General features: G+C 39.3%; 1 protein-coding gene across 4 annotated transcripts in view; it reads right to left on the bottom strand.

Annotated features, from left to right (window-relative positions):
• The window catches only part of LOC124165081 (eukaryotic translation initiation factor 2 subunit 3, Y-linked-like), a 46,395-nt gene that overhangs the window by 22,191 nt on the left and 1,336 nt on the right, over window positions 1-22,868 (bottom strand). For 2 of the 4 annotated variants that reach the window (XM_046542342.1, XM_046542341.1), the window contains exons 4-5: window positions 4,061-4,171; window positions 2,120-3,814 (exon numbers count right to left, since the gene is read on the bottom strand). In XM_046542342.1, coding sequence (XP_046398298.1) covers window positions 2,304-3,814; window positions 4,061-4,171 — 1,622 coding nt within the window. In that variant the 3' untranslated portion in view covers window positions 2,120-2,303. Of the gene's footprint in view, window positions 1-2,119; window positions 3,815-4,060; window positions 4,172-22,868 lie in introns of those variants that run through there. The other 2 variants (XM_046542344.1, XM_046542343.1) reach the window with 1 other exon arrangement.

The raw sequence follows: 22,868 nt of genomic DNA, 5'->3' as shown, positions 1-22,868 counted from the left end.
AAAAATCAATTCTGGAGTCTAATAGAAGACCATTTGTTTCCCCAACGTTTGGCAACAACTAGTGCATTACCAACTTAGGCAAATAAATTTGAGAAACGTGTCCTTAATTGTACACTTAAGAACTTATATTTCCCATTATTAATATTATCTTAACAATTTCCTCTAAAATTCAACTTTGGCCAAATTCAAGTATCTATCAATATAACTTTAAATAACACGTTTCATCACATTAGCCCATCACAAATGACTATCTATAGCTATCAATTAATACAAGTATAGAGACAAGCATAATTAAAGATGCAGTTAATGGCCAACCAAAATAAATAAGAATCCAATTCATATTTATCATGCTGGTACTAATAATGCAGTAAGTTTTTACGAGGTAAACACAGGGAGAGGCATAGCCCTAGAAACATAAAAGACAGAAAGAGCAAAAATTTTCATAAGTGAATTTTGAGAACACCGGAAAAATAAGGAAGGTAATGACTACGTCTGCCTACGGTTAAAAGACATCCTGGGAGGCAAATGGTGATCCACAACTTTTCTGTTAATAGTGTAACACTTAAATGCAAAACATGTATTAAGAATTCATCAGTCTTCGACACACCCTTATACATGTACACCACAGCAAAACAAATAGTTCATGTAATTTATCTTTTCCACTCATGGTTGCACATTTAAAGAAATACTGTAAAATAATTATAAACCTAATAAACAAAGTTCTCAGAGCTTCTATGAAAGCTTTACTTATGCCTAAATATGACAAATTTATAAAATTTGCCATCCAATTTTCTACTGAGGTAGACTTTAACAAGGCAATATGGTTATACTCTTATAGACCACAGTCCATTCAAGTTGATAGAATTTATATATATTTACACACTCATCAGTACACACCCAAACCAAAAAATATATTTTCTTCTACTTTACAGCATGAATTCTAACGGAACAGACTTTTCCTTTTCAATTCAGACACAAAGCCATACCAGCCACCACTAATTACAGTGGCCTAAATGAAGATCCTAGTTAATTCTTTCAAGATGGTGTAGTTCTCTCCTTAGCACGACTGCTGTATTGCAGGTAATCACTCATGATCAGCTCACACCTTTTTCAACCCCTCTCAGCAGGGACTCTGGATTACCTTCAAGGGTTGTTGGGCTCCTTCCTTTCTGGTTTAAAACCCAACCAGTAGCATTGGCTCACGGTCAACTCAAAATTTTATACGTATTAGCTACATGGATAAATGCTGCTTGCTTTTAAATTACAGACTTAGAATCAAATTCGTTTTTCTCTGGGAAGTCAAATTTTAAACGAAGCACTACCATCAATATCAACGGATTTAATGCATCATTCATTTCCACTCCAAAAATGTGCTCCAAAAATATTCTTACTGAATACCACACCCTTAGACAAACCTTGCTAACTATATATTTCTTCAAAATGTATTAGTAGAGGCAACAATTTCATTTTCAGGAAAACTTGTTTTCTGTAACAGCTAGAACTACAGTGGTATTGTTTGCAAAGTATGTGCTATCACAGGTGTGCCATGAAAGACAAATACAGAGTTTTAACTTAGCCAATGCTAGTCCAAAGCCTGGATATGAAAGGATAGGATATATTGTTTCATGGTGACAAGACAAGAAAACAAACTTTATAGAAATTCAATCAAAAGAATATTCTAATAACATTCAACACATTATAAAACAAAACATTGAAATAACTATTCCCGGTATGCATTATCAAGTGTTTGTACGATATTAATACAAAAATCGATATATCAGTTAATATTAAATGGTAGAATTTCGCTAAAATGGTAGGATAAATAACCGTATGACCATGGTTCCTCACTGCAAAGTGCGGAAATACATTTAAGAAGAGGAGTTTAGGTACCTGCTTCCAGATTTTGATAGTAAGACCTGATCCCCACTGCACTGGTTTCCAAAACTAAGACTGTAGCTGCGACCACCACAGAAGGGAGAGAGCAAGATGCCTGATGTAAACAACATTCGATGGCTGAGTCAAAAAATCTCAGATGGATATTTCTGGCATTCATTTCCCTGGTCAAGAAACCTACTGCCATACATTTTCAGCAGTGGAAGGGTTAACACAAAATGCATGGTGAATGTCCGAGAGTAAAAAATATATATTCATGGTATGGCAGTGACTGCAAGCTGTACACACAAATTCTATAAATGTATGGTCAGATTTCATTATGCAAAACAAGACATTTTGCATAGCACATTCCATTAAATAAGAAGATTAAAATAAACAACTGGAACTCACAGCTAATCCATTTGCGACATTCACATGAATACCTTTCTACATGATTTTGCTCCACATCTACACTTAGTACCCCGCACATGAGACATTTTATTTGCCTTTCCACATCCTTGGTGAGGAGAGTAATCGAATGTCACTTCCTCTCCTGGCTTGATATCTCGGCAAGAAAACAACCCTAAACGGGGTAAGTTAGGATCAAGGCAGTCAATCCATACAGCATAAACTTGAAGATTAGGGTCACAAGAGTGATTGATGAAATGTGAAATATTGCCATTTTTGGCAGCATCAACAGTGTACATACAGTCAGTCTCTCCCATCTGATTGTAGTCCAAATCAAACAGATAAGTCCGACCAACCATGTCATATTCTCTTCCACGCTTTTCAGCCTCTTCGCTAGTTATAACCTCACCTACATATTCACAAATAAATGATCCTTTGGCTATGTGTTGCACTGCACGGACCCCCCAGCCACAACCTGTACTGGTGCGAAAAATGCACAGTGGTTGCTCACGTCCTAATTGCACCACTCGATTAGGACAAGCTAGTGGGCAGGGACATCGAGAATTGCACTCATAGATAGGGTGTCCATATGCTATCCTTAGCTTCTTCTGTGAACTGTACGCAAAACTGGCACCTGCTTGATCAGCACAGCAAACTGAGCGGGAGGAGCATTCATTCACACAAGAGCATCCAACAACCGGTTCAGATGGAATATGAACATCAGGGGAAGGTAAGTAACAATTTATATAATTAAACTGCTTGGGAGATCCTTCCAAATCAACATCATTGACCACAAAAATTGGGGCTGGATCATTACATTTCTCATTTATTTCTTTTTCCCACACTTTCAGTTCATTTATCTGCCTTTCTCTTGCCTTGGCTAAAGCCCAATGACATAAAATGATGGGTGGTCGCATCATCTTCGTCAATTCCTTTCTCTTCAACACTTTATAACATTGTATGAGATCATCATCTGATGGCAATTCTGGAAATTTCCCTAATTTCTTCAAAATTGATTCTAAATTCACCTGAGAAAAATTTATATCAGCATGCAGAGCCATTAACTCTTCTGCTTGATTTAATAATGACTCTTGTTTCTTTTTAATTTGTTTTGCTTGCTCATCAGCTTTTTTGTGAAACTCTTCAACCAAGTGCTGACTGTTTCCCAAATTATCCAATGGCTCCCAAGTATTAAATCTGGATTTCCAGCCTTTCCATTTTATAAGATACCAGTGAGTATCATAGTCATAATCATAATCTAATATCTTCTCTACTTCATACTCATCTTCAGGTACATTACTACTTCTTCTCCTTTGTTTTCTCTTCATTCTTCCATTCTCTTTATTCTTAACTCTCTGCACTTGTCCTTTCCTTTCTTGTCGAAGTTTTTTTTTTGGCACTTCATCCATATTTTCAGCAAATTCCCTAGCACCAGCTGTTTCTGTTGGAAGACCATCAAATGGGAATGCAACCTCTCCTTCACGTGGTGTTACAGCATCTCCCATCGATGACTGGAGTCCTGACGCACGCTTGCCTGTAATTGTGAAAATTCCTCATGTTCTCTTCACTCCACTAGGAGCCACACACATACTTGCTCAAATCCAAGACACACTTTCATAATTAACGATCAAGTGAGTGCATCTTAGCCGATTTTGCAAGCTTTCATGTCACATTGGTAGGTGGTAGAGGTTTTTTGAAATTCTAATTTATAAAAAAAGGGAAAGTTCTTCTAACAAAGGAGTTACAATTAAATAATAATGCAAAAAATATAAACTCTTACCAAGCTTGATTGTGATGTTCCGCTCCAACTCATTTTTAAACCGCACAGTCTGAACACCAGATAATGCTTTAACAACAGTTGACTTCCCATGAGCTACATGCCCAATGGTCCCTGAAAAAAAATATTAGAAAATTTATAAGTCCACAAAAAGCCATGAAAAAATTTTCACCGATAAGCCACAACAGGCTGAAAATCTGTTGATAATTTAACAAGCATAACTTCCCCACAGATATCTTCAGGGACGATTTAGGAGCTAGCACCTGAGTGGCTAAGCCCAGGGGCGCAGTTAGGAATTAAGGCTAGGGGGGGTTTAGGCACAACTAATACCGGGGAGTTAGAGGTTATGGAATACCTGCCAGGGGAAGCTGGAGGTGGTGCGCCATCCCTCAGAATTTTTTTTAAGATAAATGGTTAAAATGGTGAGTTTTACGGCCTTCTGAGGGATATTTTTATAATCCTTACATTATTCTATAAGTAATATTAATCTAACTAAGTAAAATGGATTAAACTTTAAAATTTCTCTGAGCTCTGGGGGGGGGGGGGTTTATCCCCCAAAACCCCCCTTCACTGCGCCATTGGCTAAGCCTACCCAAGCAACATTTTTAGTGAGAACAGACTTGCCATATTAATTACATAAAATTCACATTTGCTCGAACCAATATAGTTCTAGTCGACCAATTAGTCCACAAATTTAGCTGGTGAATTTTTATATTATGGTTTAAACTACAAGCCTCTATCCCAAAACAACAATCATTGCAGTCTACGGAATGCTATAATCAGAGAACAACTAGAGCTGCTACTAGTGATGAGCGGAACTGTGATTTTCCAATCACAGTTCCGCTCATCACTAGTAGCAATCAAGTAAGAATCACCGTTACAATGAGTAGTAGTCACAGGTAACAGAGTAATTTGAAAATCACAGTTCTGCTCACCATTAGTAACGGTGATCAATTAAAGTTAGCGATATATCGCTAATCATTAACTGCTACGATAGTCCTTCACCAAAATGTGCAAAAAGCTCTGTATACACTTAGTCCAACATAGCTCATCCCAAACAACTTAACTACATAAGTTGTTTGGGATGAAAGGGAACCGAACATGGTCCCCTTTTTTCCAAAAGTGTGGTCAAAAAGTAAGAAGGGACTATATTCGAGGATAATCCGCATAAGCATACTAAAGGTCAGCACCAAATTAAAAAAGAGCGTAAAGAACGATGTTCTCGTAGTCTTTCTAGTTAGGTACTTTTATAAGTATTATAATCGGAGAGATGAGTAAATACTGCCATGTTTTAGTGGAAATTATAAAAAATTTTCCCACCAATGTTGAAAAGATGATTCTTACTCAGAGAATAATTAAATAGACACCGATGATTTGATAATGGAACAAGAATGCGCAGCTATCGATATTTTTGTTAGGTCACATAATTTTTCGCAATTACTTCCACGATGTCTTCTTTCCACAGTATAATTTTACGTTTAACAGAGGGGTGATGGGTCAAGTGGAAAGAAGAGGATCGACGCTGCTTCAGATATGAAACCACCAGAGATTGAGCTTTGACGGCATTTCAAAAATAGCCCTAGCAGAATACGCTATAAAGCATAGTATTCATTCGTCGGCAGAAAAGTTTGGCGTGGAAAGCAAGTCGGTGACTTTGGAATGAGCAGTTACTCGCTTGCGATGCGCAAATCATTTCGGAAGCCTCGATGATGCAGATATAAAGAATTACAGGAAAATGTCATCAAAGTTGTGCACAAGTGCAAAGCAGAAGCTCTTTGTGTAACTTAGAGAATGATTCACGACGAGGCATTGAAAATTACCTAGGGAGTGGAATACCAATGAACTAGTTTACGCAAGTTCAGACTGGTTGAGATGAGAGATGAAACGGAATGGATTTACACTACGACGACGAACATCACCAGCACAGAGCCTCCGGGTTTGCTACGAGGAGAAAATAATTGGCTACCAAAGGTAGATATGTCATCCAAATGTGGCAAAGGCAAAGATCAAGGATTGGGGCAAATGGGCAATGTAGACGAAACTCCATTTTCTATCGGCATGCCGAGTTCGACAACAGTTGAAGAGAAGGGAGCAAAATCAGAGCTGGTCAAAACTTCGGGAAACGAAAAGATAATTACATGCCTATAATCACTGCTGATGGGAGAAAACTGCACCAATAAATATTTTTAAAAGAAAAATTTCCACCAGGAATGCATGTAAGGGTTCAGGAAAATGAATGGATGACAGAGGAATTGGCCATGGATTGGATAAAAGTTGTTTGGAAAAAGAAGCCAAGTGCCCTTCTAAATATACCATCCATGATGGTTCTCGACTCAATCAGGGGCCACATTACTGCAAGTGTGAAGATTAATCTAGCATAAGGGAAAGCAGATCCGTCGTTATCGCACTGAGTTCAACTAGCCAACTAAACTTTTAAATGAATCGGTTGACAAACCTTTCAAAAATAATTTTTTTTTAAATGTGGAGATAATGATTAAAAATATACCAAAGCAGGAAAATCAAGGAGGCCATCTCTGGTAATGGTTGCCCAGCAGATATTAAATGCATGGGATTCACCTAACTGTAATAATTGTGGTTTCAAAAATGCTGTATTTCTTACCAACTTGATGGTTCAAATGACTGAGTTACTTGGGAAAAATCAGATTCCAAGGAGAAAAGGATTGGAATCCAGATGAAAAAAATATAATTCCTCTGATGAGACTGGGACTAGTGTTTCATATGATAAAGATGACCGAGTTAACAAAAAGTTTATTTCATGAAATCAATCAATTGCTTTAACTTTGAGAAAATCCATGTTGAAATGAAAAATAAACAGCCTTGGTAACTTTTCCCTGGAAATTATTTACTGGTTCGATGCATTTCGATGAGGAGGCATCAATCTCAAGTAGAGTGACCATTACTCAATAAATACCCACATTCTAGCAGGGGGGGGGGGGGAGAGAGGTTATGCAGGGGGGGAAATTTGGGATGGAGTAGGACGGTGGGTGATTATTATTAGTTTATTTCATTTTCATAATTTAGGGGATACCATATATTTCTGAACTGTCGGCACAAATTTTCATTACATTCTCTATGCCATGTTCTTAAATATTTTTATAATTGCTAATATGAGCTGTTGATATATTTTTCCATCGTTCTGGGATATTTCGGGTAGGGGAAGATGAAATGGGAGATAAAAAATGAAGAAAATAAGTGTAAAAAAAGGAAGGTTGATTATTTTTAATGCGTTTTTTTTAATCATTAACGGAAACTAATCCCGCCAAATCTACGTCCTTATCATTAATTATCACGTTTTAGAACTTCTCACCTCTCAAAAACCTAATAAGAAATATTAAAGCTGATATAATCCTTTTCATTCCTCCAAATTATTGCAAAAGTGATGAAAATTAGAGGGGGGGGCTTCCCCCAAAAATGGTGGGTGATGGAGGAAAATGGATATCGTATTCGGATTCAGGAGGTCATTTTACATAAGAATCAGCAGGAATGGTACCAGGGCTCAAGAAAAAATTATTTTTTGCCGTCTAGTGTAATTACTTGGGTCTAACATCAAATTTTTCCTCGGGATCATAATAAAAACAAATGACTATATTGCTGAAAAGTCAACATTTAGTACAGTGGTGCCAATTTTTTTACTGCAAGTACTAGGAAATGAGAGAAAGTTAGTGCTAACATAAAAAACACGGGATAGCATTAAGTGATCATATTACCAGAAAAACAGGTCGAGGATACATTAGAAACCATTATGCTGATGAAAACTTGAGGAAATTTCTGCTTCTTTTACAAGGAAGCACGTGAATATGTCCAAAGACACAATCAAAACAATAAAGAAATTTGCAAGAAAATATATTTCAGAATCCATATTGCGATAGTCATCAGTTATCACCAACAGAAAAGGAAAACTGTTATAAAACGAGGAATGGGCTAAGAGTGCATTTGAGCCACTCTCAGCCCACCCCTTTGCATGTTAACACCAGTTTTCCTCCCACATTGTTGATTGGCGATGACGATCAAAAATTGGTTTTAAACATACTTATCCTTTTATCTTTAACTGGCATTTGGACTTATTCACTTTATCCTGTTACCTTATCTACTGCTTAACTTAATTATTCCAAGTAATGGATCGCATGGATCTAATCAAAACATATGCACAACAATGTGACCATTGGTGTAGTCCAGAACTAGCATCCACTGCTATGGAACATTTGGAGCAAGTGCAAGTGCAAAGTAAAGTATTTAACTCCATTCCGTACGTCATCAACCACTTTCTTCTCTTCTTTTTGTCTTTTGGGGCACAAGCAAAAATCTTCTCCGCCGTGAAAATAAAGGTACTAGATCGGCGGACCACTAAACACGATATATATGGTTTTCACATGTTTGTCTATTTAATATCCATGCTGCAATACACTCATTCCACCAATCAAATGATATGGGTGTCCAACGGAGATCGCAATCTGCAACCTACTTATTTTCACTGAATCTTTCCAAATCTCCCCAAACAATCCCCTTTATTTGTTTCAACAAAGCCTTGGCAACCTAAAATATTAACGGTCTGCATTTTGACATTAAAACAGCAATAATTTTTTGCCTAATTTGCATTTGAGCCCTCGTAGATTGATTTTCTATCCACTTCCTCAGTCTGTCATCAGTGGATACCGTGCCGTGACGTCACGCTCCGATGACGTTGTGTTTTCACGCAGCCAATGAAGTCTATTTTTAAAGACTCGTAACTCAGCTAAAAAGCATTATTAATCCGCAAAATTTTCGGCTAGTACATTTGAAGCAGGGGCCTTCTTATTAAAGTACTTTTAAAAAATTGTGCATGTTCCCCATTATTTGCTGATGGCTATGAGAGTTGGTGTTAGCAAAAAAAAAAATAAGTTTGGAAATAAAGAAATAAAACTTTGTAAGGTTCACTATTATTTTCATACGGGCACGACCCGGGTTTCGTAACGTGGTTACATCTTCCTATGACGAAACCTGGGTCGTGCCCATATGAAAATAATAGTAAACCTTACAAAGTTTTATTTCTTTATTTCCAAAATGGAGAGGTTTCACAAAGTAAAGCCTGAAGTTATCAAAAATATGTTTGTATGCTGCTGTTTAAAGAAAAAGAGAATGGCCATTGAAGTTTCGAGGATTAGATCACTGAGAATGACTCTAAATCAATCACTTATAATGAAAAGCATCACCACAAATTAACAGCAATATAGATGAGTATGGATAATCCAGCAGGAATTCCTTGGTTGTTAACTCATATCATCAACCAAATTGCCATGCTTGGGAGGCACTGCCAAATTTTCACATTAACTCCTACTCAGTTGATGCTTTTCACTTTGCCGAAGCAAATGATTATTCAAGGTCTAATCAATATTCATTAAAACCTGCTTTGAAACAAGGCGATTCAGTTTTAATTGGAACGCTGTGATAGCTACTCCTGCATAGGTGGCGTAAGCCCATAGAATAACAAAACGTATGGAGCTGTTATCAGTATGTGGCATCCACATTAACTTAAATACATACTTGCCGAAAGATTCTCTTTTATGGATGAACTTGGAAGCCAATAAGTGCTAAGAGGAATTGGTAATGGCTAGAGGTCCGTGAATTTCGCGAGACGCGAAATAACACGAAATAACGTGAAATCGGTAAATTAAAACGAAATTTCGCGTTTTTTGCGATTTAAGGTGGATTAGCGAAAAAAATCAAATCTAATGAGTCATAATCTATTAAAGCCTAAGCCTTCATTGTTTAACGCTGCCGACGTTCATTTGCTCTATCTCATTACGATTAAAAGGTCAATTGGCTCGTTTAGTCTCGCGCATAACGCATCCGCGTAATGTCGCGCACTGTAGTGATTTCTCCGCCAAATATTTGCCGTTAAATTTATCACAGCCTCTCTCTTGATTCCCATGTATCAACCCTGAAATTTAGAATTTAGCTTTCTCACCTGAAGAATTGGATATTATGAATTCAAAATGTGCGGAAAGAAATTTAACGCGGCCGCGGAAGAGCGGAAATACAAGCTCACGCGCCCGGTACGCGTCAATGCCGAGCAGTAATTCCGGTGATTCCCCGCGACGCATTAGACAGCGTTATTGGATAACTTGTTGCAGGAAAACCTTGAGTGAGTGTCAAATGTAACCATTTCGTTGGCTTAAGCACGGCCGCTGGCGGGACCGGGCCGCCGTTCGCGGCACGGCCCACAGCGTGTCAGAGAGTCGTCTCGTCTGAAAGCTCTCGGCTGAATTTCACGGCGTCGTGACGTGTACCGGTCGGGACACACACAACCGCACCGAGCCCACGCCGACACACGGCCGAGTGTTGGACGTGCTACGGCGGGAAAGGAAAACAATGCATTAAACGCGTAGGGACACATACCACCGCACCGTGCCAGCACCGTCATCGTGCTCAGAGACCGCGCCGGGGCCACACCGTCACCGACTAGCTCCATTTACTTCTTGACGGTGACGGTGCGGGCTCGTGCAACATGGAGAGCGAAAGACTTATTGAAGTACTTTTTGTCATTCGAAAATATCCGTAGAAATTGACTTCATCATCCATAAGACGATGAAACAGGGTATTAAATTCTCCCTCAATGGATCTTGATTTCCATGCACTGTCCACCCAAGTTCTCTTTCTTCGCCTCCTCAAAGTTTCCTCTTCCTCTAGAGCCACGGCAATCATCGCTAGATCACTGTTCCGAATAGAGATGGGTCAAAAAGAACCGAACTGCCAAAACGAACTGTTCACTGAAATGAACCGGTTCGAAAATGAACCGTTCTCTAAAACACCCTGTTCACTGTTCATGTCGGCACTGCACAATTGTGGCGTACTCGGTACAGTAGGTATGATCATCAAGAGGCATTTTGAACTGCAGCTTACTCGAGCAAGTGCGTTGTGGGTACAACAGATGGCGGTTACGAGGGAGGCCATCCAAGGCCGCCGAAGTGCGTCGTAGACGACCGAGCCCCTCCCCTTCTTTCTCTACTATTCCCCTCCGATAGCCACTGAACGGTTCCTTCTAACTAATATTTGAACTGATATTTAAAATATTAGTTCTTTCGAACCGTTCGAAATAACTAATATTTGAACTGATATTTAAAATATTAGTTCTTTCGATCCGTTCGAAATAACTAATATTTGAACTGATATTTAAAATATTAGTTCTTTCGAACCGTTCGAAATAACTAATATTTAAACTGATATTTAAAATATCAGTTCTTTCGAACCGTTCGAAATATTAGATCAAATATTAGTTTCCTCGGGGCGTTCAGTTGGGATATCGCGTTCATTTTGATTTCGTATTTTGAACATTTGTGGATCTGTGGATGCATTTCCAAAAATATTGTTTAAAACGTGATTCATGAACTCAGGAAACGATTGAACTCATGATTGTGGGACATTTTTTTCGGCCCCTTTACCAAGTTGATATTTGGACTAACTTTTTGGCGCCTACGATGAAATTTTTTAATGTGGATGCATCTCCAAAAATATTGTTTAAAACGCGATTCATGAACTCAGGAAACGATTGAACTCATGATTGTGGGACATTTTTTTCGGCCCCTTTACCAAGTTGATATTTGGACTAACTTTTTGGCGCCTACGATGAAATTTTTTAATGTGGATGCATCTCCAAAAATATTGTTTAAAACGCGATTCATGAACTTAGGAAACGATTGAACTCATGATTGTGGAACATTTTTTTCGGTCCCCTTACCAAGATGATCTTTGGACTTAGTTTTTGGCGCCTATGATGAAATTTTAATTTTTTAAGTGCGCTGTATTGTGCAATGTGGATGCATCTCCAAAAATGTTGTTTAAAACGCCTTACGATACCACACTAAGCTTTCATGTACTCTAAACGCATGATAAACAATATTTTCTACCGAATGACCCTACCTGTTCACTATGAACCGATATTTTGAACTGTTCTTTTTACTGAACAGGATCAAAGTGAACGGTTCATAAAAATGAACAGTTTAACCCACCTCTAGTTCCGAAAGTTTGAATACATGATCGAGAACAGAAAAAAACACCACGCTAGGAACAGAAATGAGACAATACTGACGGCCGTCGCTCGGAGCAGTGACGGGCCAGTGTGTTCTCCTACCACCGTCACCAACAGTCGTCCGTGCCGGGGCCGTGTGTCGGCGCGGGCTCGGTGCGGTTGTGTCCCGACCTTACAGCGGCCGGCGAAAGGTCGTTTGGTCAGAAAGCGGCCTCAATGTAGCACTACCTGAATTTCACGCCGTAGACGGCGCACCGCCGGGCCAGATTGACCACGGCGGCCGTCAACGGCGCGATTCGATTCGTTTTAAGACATCCATAGACACGCATGGTTATTTGAAGGCACGAAGCGCTAGCAGTTGGGGGAAGGAAGGAACAGAAAGGATATGAGGAGAGGAAGTTCTCCTTATTAGCGGACGGATCGTCGGATATTGGCCCTCCACTGAGCTAAAATGCAAAAAAAAAAAAATCATTTCGACATTGGACAAATCTAATATCTAATTCTGCAGGAGAGAAAGCGTCTCATTCTAGACGTTTCAAGATCGATTAATGGGAAATAATTTTTCAAGTTTCTTTGAACCCGATTAGGTTTTGTTATGTGCACTTCTTTCCCTGCCTTTCCAGACCGATTGGCAACAGCTGTAATCAAAGCTAAGCGATTTTGTTGTATCTAGCTGCTGTCCTACCTTACCTCAACACCTGGGTGAGGGGCATCGAAAGGGAACCCACGACACGAGCATTTTGGCCAATTTGTAAGTTATTCAGTACTATGGTTATACCGTAGCTACCCAGCACTCAGTTTGAAAACACCACCATGGTAGGTTGTGTTTTGGGGTTGAACTGGGATATGAGCAAGGCCGAGGAATGAGCCACCGCAAGCAAAAGTCAGCTGTGGCCGAGACGGCCTGTCTCGAGCGTTCAAATCACGTATTTTCTTTCGACATTCTCGCTCAACGTGACCACGTTTTCGGCAGTAATGGCATGTAAGAGTAGAGGATTGAGGAGAACGAGGAAATTGAACAGTGGGGCGCGATTCGGAAACAGAATTTGAGTACTCAGCTCGTGTCATAAGAGCTTTAGCGGCATGAATCAACATTTTTTCCAAGTCGACCAAATTCGTGGGCTTTTGACAAAAGAGCAAAACAGACTGCGTTAGTGGATTGATACCATCAAGAATGACTTCCACGAGTTCGAGATCGGTAAACTTTTTACCTAGTGCCTTATTTGCAGACACGATAGAATAATAGAAATCACGAGGGTTTTCGTTAGGAAATTGAAATCTTTTGAGCTTCTGGGAGACCAAACGGTCAAGCTCGCGATTGGAGACGAAAGTGTCCCAAATTTCGGAGATAGTTTGCTCCCAGGAAGCATTCCTACGAATAACACCCAGCCAGAAGGGTCGACAATTTGGTGGCAGCTTACATAGTAAAAGAGTAAATAAGTGAGTTTGAGAGGTCAGGGCCAAATCTAACAACTCTGAGGTTTTACAAATAAAACTAAACCATACACTAGAAGACGAACTTGACGAAGTAGGAATTTCGTCAATCAATTGACGTACTACACGCAGACCGTCCGCGTTATCCATGTTGACTATGGATTCGTGTTGCTCGAGAGAGTTAGCTGAGCCTACGTTTGACTCTACAGCATTCAAGGAAGTTTGGCGAGCATTAAGACGATCACGCCGGTCTGACGACGTGGTGAGATACTCTACCGCGTAAGGGTTTTCTGGATTTTGAGACATGAACGCAGTAATCTACAGAGCGCACAAACACTGATGCGAGGAAATAATTATCAGAGCAAGAGACCCAAAATAAGTCACACCACAAGGCCTGAGTCGATGTCACGACACTCTTAGAAAACACAGTAAATACGAAAACAAGTGACTTAAGAATATGCACACCAGAGAACACAGTGAATAAACTAAGCAAATCAGTAATACATACGATAGCAATAGCAGAAAATACCTCGATCAAGGTGTAGTGAAAGACAAGTAAACCATTTATGAGAATATAGTGGAAATCAGTGCCCAGACAACTTAAAGAATACAAGAAATGACACTCCATTAGTTAAACCACCTGTCAATTCGACCAATATCCTGGTCACGGCACCATTTTGCAACGCACACACGTCGCGAGAATGAATTGACGATAAATAGGTGGTTAGGAGTAAAAAAATTAACAAACAATATGGTTGATTTCCAACAGTAATAATACATTTAATAACCAAAGTAAGCTTTAGGAGCACAATACATAAAATACTAAATTGCCTGAGGATAATGTACTCTTGCCGTTGGGAAGAAGCCGGGCACGAGAGAGAGTTCCTTCCTTGTCTGAGGTCAGTAGCAGAGAGAGCGAGCCAGACCGCTTACAGGATCGCGGCCGCGCTCGAAGCAGGCGTGAGAGGGGAGGTGTAGGCAGAGGAGGGGAAACAGGTTTCACGCTGACGATTCACCTTACAATTGGGTAAACGGTGGCGGAAAGTAACGATAGTTCACACATGGCATAAAGAGGCCGACACCGTTGGTGAATTCACTATAAATTGTGAGCAGTTCACAGGACGCGAGGATCAGCGGCACGCGTGGATCAGCGGCACGACGTACTCTGTAGCTTCGCGAGAAAGTCTCAGAGGGGTCAAGTCTCAGAGGGGTCAAGTCTCAGAGGGGTCAAGTCTCAGAGGGGTCAAGTCTCAGAAGGGTTGAGTCTCAGAGGGATTGAGAAAGTGCCCATTATGGCACAACTGTTTTTTTATCGTAGTTCCAGCTTTAAATATCGAACTAAGGATAGGAATTTCAAAATGCCAAAAGCTAGTGATAATGTTCATACCAGGGCAGGTGAATTCAGCTGAGAAGGATTTTATGTGAAAGACAGAGTATTACTGTGCAAAGTTTGCAATCAAAGATTTTAATTTGAAAGATTTGACACTTTGTTAAAGCACATCAGTAGCGATACACATAAACGTGCGAAAGAAAAGGGACCCACAAAACAACAGCTATCATTTGAACACACAGTCACTCAGTCAAAGAAAGCAAAGGAGGAGCTTGTTGTTGCTATTACAGAAGCAATTTTAAAGGCTTTATTTAGTGCAGAGAAACTTGACAATGCAAAAATTCTGGAATGGCTCTCAAAGTATGTACATATAAGGTAGTGGGGATTTGCCGTTTGCCGATCGTATTCACCAAGACTACATACTTGAACCATTTCTTAAATGTAGTTTTATCAGAAATTTTGAACAATCGAAATTGTGTTAAATGTCATGTAAAATGCTTAATAAAAGCATAAGTGTTCATGAAACGTGTACCATTAAATAATAAAACGCCCGTAAATCTATGAAAAATGTAGCATTATAATAACACAGCCAAGATTTTCTATAACACCGAAATCACATGGTTTTAAAATGAATTTTAGCAAAAAATAAAACCACTTTCATGGACCTCTAGTAATGGCTAATTAGGCAGTCATTTCATTGGGGTGACAGAAAACATGAAGTTGGGACTTTTCTAAAAAAACAAAAAAAAACCTTCCATTAAATAGATACATACACAGCTACTTAAAATTCCAGATTAACCTTATCCTACTCTATAAATTTCATGTTCAGCCTTCTGCAAATATCCAAAAAGGATTCTAAACTGATTTAAATGGAGTACAGTATCAAGTATCAAAAACCTGATTCTACCACAGGATTATTATTTTTGGATTTTTTAATGCTTAGAGAAATAACTTTTCCTTAATCCCATTATTTTTTTCATACTTAGCAGTAGCATCGGAAATCTGATTCCAACATCAACATAACAAATTTTTTACTCTCAACACATTCGGCTTTTTGAAATTCTAAACCCCAAAAACATAACGTTGGAATAAGACCCAAGTCATTATTCAGTAGGCTATCTAGGATGCCATTTGAATATCTCAACAGTGGTTAGTTGTTTTTTCAATCTTTTTACTTAATTGTTTGATTCAAATAGAGTATGTACTTTAGGAAATTAATTTCACTTGCAATGTAAAGAAATGGGGAATTTAATATTTTGGTAAACATTTTGCCTGCCATCTTCTTTTGGCTCAGAAAGTAAAGCATCAGCGTGTCACAATAAATATTCCTATTATTAACATATTCTCTAAGAGTCCAGGGGATGACTCTTGCTGCCGCACCAATTGAATACACATTAAAATAGAATCTCAGCCAATCCCTCACATTCAATACAAAAATATATGAACCAACATTATGGCCACTTTCCTACTGAAAAAATAATATGTACATATCCAATACAATCCTATCTTAAATACCAACTGAACAGAGTAATTTACAGCAACATTTGAGTTGGCAATTGACAAACAATCAATCTGAACCCATACATTTTTGTGAGAATTTGATGAAGCAAATTAGGTCATCATGGGCCTGACACTGATGCAAGTGATTCAGGGGCTCGTACTGGCCATGGAAGTGAGAAAATTCTTTTTCCAGGGATTTTGTTGTTAATTGGGAATACTTGTTACTGCCACGAGTTCCTTAGAAGTTTGAGTGTATGACTCCTAGTCACACATTGAAAAACTTGAAGGACCAACTAACTTGTTGAGATAGAAATATGAGATACAGCTGCTGATGATAAAACAGAAGGTATTAGACATCATCACACGAAATTTAATCTTAAAAGAAAATTGCTTCAACAAAAAATTACTCTACGTGAAGGATTCGCTTGCTCAGTTGATAACCATAAATTCCTTGAATGTGACTAATGAAGAACTTACGCATTCAAGTGAGCTCACAGAGCTAATATGAAAGAATTTAATAGCAACAAATGAAGTTCCAGTGAGTTATCAGGATCTTCTTTTTCGCCAGAAGTCAGGATTTAAAGTTGGCAAAACATATTCCTCCTCCCCAACATGAATTCAATGAATTGAATGTGAAATTGAATTTTTCACAGTAGCAACTATAGCAAGATAATTCTATTGGAATGAATAGGGTGGATTCCTTTTTTCAATGCTTAAATCAAAAGACCTTTCCCTTGGGCAACCTTTTCGCAGTGGGCCTGCACGTTCCTATGACCCTTAGAGCTGTGCTGGCGGGATTAATTGGTAATTATTCCCAGTAGGGCCACCCATGCCAGACAGGTCGAAGGGTAGGAGCCAGACAAAAGGTAGTCCATGTGATGGTGTCACGTAAAAAACACTTTTGGAATGGACGTGAACCCTACCAATTATCTCTTTCCTGAAAACATGGAGTTTGATTGAACAAGCCACGGATGGAATTGCAGGATGCAGCCCTTAACCCTTTCGAGACCGCGGAGTTTTCGTCTTAGCTTGACTGCTGTACCGAGCCCCAAGGACTCTTCTTTCTCGTGGTACGGAGGAGCATTTTTGGAGGGCATTCGTTAAGAAGGGTCTCGCTGAACCTTTTTCGACCCCTCCACGGTGGGACTCCATATTATCTCTGGGACTCCATATTATCTCGGACTCCGAGAGTAGTTGTGCTCCTTCCTTTCTGGGTTTACGACCATACCTGCTGCATTGGTTTGCGGTCAACTTATATATTGCTTATATGTATTTAGCAAATGGATAATTGTTGCTTGCACGTAAATTACAGACATTGAATATAATTCCTCATTTTTATCTGAGCATTGTCAAATTTTAAACGAAGTTCTAAGGCCATTATCAAAGCATTTAACGCAGCAACAATTTCCATGTTGATGTTTATACATAACTCGAGATATAAGTTAATATTTATCGTAGAATTTCGTTTAAAAATTGTAAACGCTGCTCAAAAGACAAACAATTCAATTCTTAGTTTATATTTCTTGAGAAATGAACAAATATTTATTTCGAAAATTGACTCTATAAACAATTGTATGCTCGCTGTCCCTTACTGCTGAGAGGGGTAATAAAAGACGAAGGGTCCGGGTACCTGTACCTGCTCCCAGATTCGGAGGGTTAATCCTAAACCCGGAAGCTTGGGTCCCGAGACAAAGGCGACCTAAACCCACAACCGTCCTGAAAGGGGGAGAGCTAGAAAACGTATATATACGGGTTTCGTTTTCTTGACCGGGAAAATCTCACACATACATATACGCCCGTGGTCTCCGGGTCAGGAAACGTCCACACGTATATATACGTGTACGGTAGGGAAAAGGTTAAGGGCATGTGTTGTAGGTGGCAGCAAGGTCCTTGGGGTCCTTATTATGCGAAATCTTTGGAGAAACATATCATAATCATCTTTTTCAGCATCAGCAGCAGCATCCAAGGAGGAGGAGTAGAAAAACAAGAGGATTGAGAAAAAGAAGGCATCGATGAATGTAAGGACAGGGAATATGAGGACAATGATAAGGGTGAGTAAACTATAAAATATAATAAGGGAAATGCAGAAAGGGAGGATAGATATCTTGGGTCTGTCCGAAGTTAGGTGGAAGGACAATGGGGATTAATGGAGTGACGGGTACAGGGTTATACATAGTGGTGGAGTGGAAAGTCAAGCCTAGGGGTGGCTTTAGTATTAAACAGGAAGACGGGTTAGCGTGTGGTAGGTATAGATCAAGTAAGCGAGAGAATTCTAGTGGTAGAAATTGAGGCACGACTCACCAACCTTGTGGTGGTTCAAGTTTACATGCCCACTAGCAATCATAGGGAAGAAGTAGATGAGGTGTATGAACAGCTTGAGGAAATAATTAGAGACACTTAATTCCGGGTGAGAAAAATCTGGTAGTGATGGGGGACTGGAACTTATCAGTCGGGGAAGGGAGGGATGGAAACGAAGTAGGAGAATTTGGATAAGGAATTCAGAACGACAGGGGTGAGAAAGCAGCAGAATTTTGCAGGAGAAACAAGTTATCCATTACAAACACTTGGTTTAATCATCACAAAGGGCAAAGATAGGCCTGGAAAAGTCCAGGAGATATTGGGAGATATCAGATATACTACATCATGGTAAGACAGAAGTTTAGGAATAGTGTTATTATAGAAAGACTTGACTGTGAATAATTGTGATGTGAGAATAGACTTAGGCTAAGCTGATTCAGACCACAACCAGAGGAAATTGAAAAGTTTCAGAAGGAGGGAGAGGTAGGCACCTTATATGCCAAAGTTAAGTCACTATTGGGCGGCAAAAGAAGGTAAGCCATGTCTAAAATTAAGGCTTAAGATGGTAGGATGCTGAGTGAGAAGAGTTACACAGTAGATGGAAGGGATATGTGGCAGATCTGTACGAAGGAAGGAACAGGCTGGAGAGATTGACTTCAAAGGAGGAAAGTGAAGTGGAAAAGGGATAATCTGGGGCTGGGTATCTTAGACATGCAAATCGAGAGAGCATTTCAAGATATGAAGGCTGGGAAATTAGTGGGCGTGGACAATATCCTGTGTAAGCTTTTAAAGAATCTAGGGAAGGATAGTAAGAAAAGGTTTTTCGAACTAGTATGCAGGACCTATGAGGAGGGGTGTTGGCTGTAGGATTTTGTCAAGATGGTTCAAATTCCTCTACCGAAAAAGAAGAAAAATGTTGAATGCCAGGTTTATAGGTCTATTAGCCTAATATTGCATGCGGCAAAAGTGGTACTGAGGTTATTGAACGGATGAACGGAGGCGAGAGCAAACGAGTATTTGGGCGATGAATAGTTTGGTTTTAAAAAAGGGAAGTCAACTCGTGATGCAAAAGCGATCAAGAGGTCCCTAGTGGAGAAGAACCTAGAATATGACTAGGACGTGTATGCCAGTTTTGTGGATTTTGAAAAAGCATTTGATGGAGAGAACTGGGTAAACTGGATATTCTCAAGAAAATAGGTGTATATTGGAGGGATAGGCGACTGATTCATAATCTGTACATGGCCCAGATTGCGCAAGTTAGGGTAGCGGACGGAGAATCTGGGTGGCCAAGCATGGGCTGAGGAATGAGGCAAGGCTGTCCTCTATTGCCACTGCTCTTTAATGTGTACGCTGAAGAGATGGTAAGGGAAGCATGGGATGAGTCAGAGGCTGGAGTAAAAGTGGGAGGAATGATGTTCAAATCATTGAGATTCGCGGATGATCTGGCATTAATTAGCCAGTCAGTGAGGGGGCTTCAGGCTCTAGTGGATGCGTTACACGAGAGTCGCGAGGAGTATGGGATGAGGATTAATCACAAGAAGACCAAGATTATGAGGTTTTGTAAAGCATCACAAGGGAGGAATGTGAGACTTAAGATAAAGGTGGGTGGTAAAAAACTTGAGCAGGTTGAGCAGTTCAAATATTTGGGCGATACGATAGAGGAAAATGGGTGCAGTAGTAAGGACATTAGGAGAAGAATTGCAATAGCAAAGGAAGCATTCATGAACAGGAAGGAGCTTCTGAGAGGTTCTCTAAGTAAGAATTTAAAGAAAAGGTTAGTGAAGAGTCTGATCTTGAGTGTAGCACTTTTCAGTGCAGAAATGAGGACACAGGAAGGAGAATGAGAGAAGACTTGAGGCATTCGAGATGTGGGTATGGTGAAGAATGGAGAAGGTGAAGTGGATGAAGAGGAGGAGGAACAACAAGAGTTGGACATGGTGGGTGAGGTGAGGCAGCTTATAGATGAGATACAGAGGAGACAGAAGATAAGGATGGAGCAAGTACCTAGCAGGGAGAGGATGTTGAAAACAGTTTAAGAGGGTAGAATGACTGGTAAACGAGGGAGAGGAGGGAAAGAATAGGATTTTTAGATAGAATGATAGGTAGTAGGTCTTATTGTGAATTGAAGCGGGAAGTGCATGAGAGAAGGGGAGGCTCTCGGAATTCTTAAGTACTCCTTGGAAACTTACCTTAATCAGTAGAATACTTTAATAAATAAATTGAAAGATTATTACTCCTGAAGTACGTATTTCGTGCTTTTAGATTCCTAATGACGAAATCTATTTCTTTCAATTGAATGAAAAGAGAAAAATTTTAAGCGTAAAAACGCAACACCTAATGGTAAGTATGAACGCTGGGAAAAGCCCATGTGATGCCATTCTGGTTCCGGCTGCCACTGTGTGAGGCCACCTTAGTGCAAGGCTATGAGCACCGCTACGATGCAGGCTGCTAGCAGGTAGCAGAGAACTCAACTAGCAGGTAGCGCTTGGCTGAAATAAGGATTATTTATACCCTATCAAACGAAGGAAACTTTATGACCAAAGGCAATTTTAATAAGTAATTACTAAGAGATGTTTCCCTGAGCTCTGTGCCTCATGCATGCATTGGTGAACTCAGACGTTGTTAAACTCTTGACCACTCATATAGCACCTGGGTCCCTGTGACGTCACGTGTAGTGGCATTGCATGGGTGCCAATCGGGCCTTTTTCAAATGAGGTTAAAATTTACGATTAACATTTTTCTAAACTGGGATTTCTAAAACCAAATAATTTGTATAATATGAATATACTAATGGTGGGTAACAAATCGCAGTCAATGGCTTTCATTTTCTTTGATGAAGGAAACTACCCTATTCTATAAACGAAGAAGTCAAGAAATATTCACCATGTGTCATCCAATTTATAGTTCACTGCTGTGCAGAATGAACTTCTAATGCTCACAATTTTGTTCCTCCTGGAAGGAATGTTACTAAGGGACTGAATGAGATTTCTCAGTTTTTATTCAGACCTAAAAGTTTAGCTTGATCTTTCTCAGTTTTTATCTGACAAAATTGCAGAGGAAATCAAATTCATATATTGCTTCAACTCTATATTTCTGCTCCCTTAACATGACTGCTTTCAGATTCCAATTAACATATACTGCAGATACCAGCCTGTGTAATGTGTTTTCTACTTGCATTAACCATTATGTAACAGTTTTGTGCTGTATTTACAATGCTTGCTTTTGATAAAATTCATATTCTTAGGTCTATTGCGAATAACCCTTACACTCACATTTGAAATGCACTGAATCATTGACAAACTTTAGAGAAAAGAGTCAGAGCATCAGAACTGGCAGGAATATCCTTTTATGATGCTCTTAACTCCTTCAATTGGCTTGAGTTTTTCACATGGGATTAGGCAATGTCATAGAAGAACTGAATATCCCAAGATATTTAGCAAGCCAAATTATAGGTTGGTGAGACTGTTCACCATTAGCCGCAAAGGTATTATTTGAGGAAATGTTTACAATTGTTCGTTCATTCCACCCAGCGGTAAACCCAAAAAATGCATCATACCACTACATCTAATTGCTGCAAACATTAGAATACAAAAATTATTCACCAACAACACAACGGGCAAGAATTCCAGTGAAACTAATCAAAGAAGCCTTAAAATAGCTTTGCACCCAATACAAAATAACATCATCAACATCAGTAATTATAACGATACGAATACATGACCACAAGAAATAGTATTGCATAAATGGTGCTTCGAGCATTAAATGAGACAAAACTTTTGAACAAAAACGCCGACTTCACGACTTTAGAATATCCAAAGAAAAAAGAATAACATTAAAACGTTTTTTTACCACAGAAGACCAGAAGTCGAAAATCTCGAATCTGTAACCAGGCGTAAATGACTGCCGAGGAGGAAATATCTACAACCGTAAGCAAAAATGATTGAAAGCCACGATCATTACACAGAAATGAAGTTAACATTATTATCCCTTCTAGGTTTAGCACATTACCTCGCCGTAACTTTTCGAGTAATAATTTTATATTAATGCTTTTCAACAAAAACAATTCCTTCGAGATGGCAAAATCAATTGACTACGAAGGCAAAATGAATCATCACGAAAAAATACACATAAAAGGTGGAGCTTCCACAACAACTTAAGCCGTAGCACATGCAAAGTGAGATCACTATGACTATTAAATCTGACAGTGTAAGAAGAGCACGGAG

Source organism: Ischnura elegans, chromosome 9 (assembly GCF_921293095.1).
Source record: "Ischnura elegans chromosome 9, ioIscEleg1.1, whole genome shotgun sequence".
NCBI lineage: Eukaryota > Metazoa > Arthropoda > Insecta > Odonata > Coenagrionidae > Ischnura > Ischnura elegans.
The sequence above is the reverse complement of the archived record's forward strand: the minus strand, read 5'-3'. Positions and strand labels throughout refer to the sequence as shown.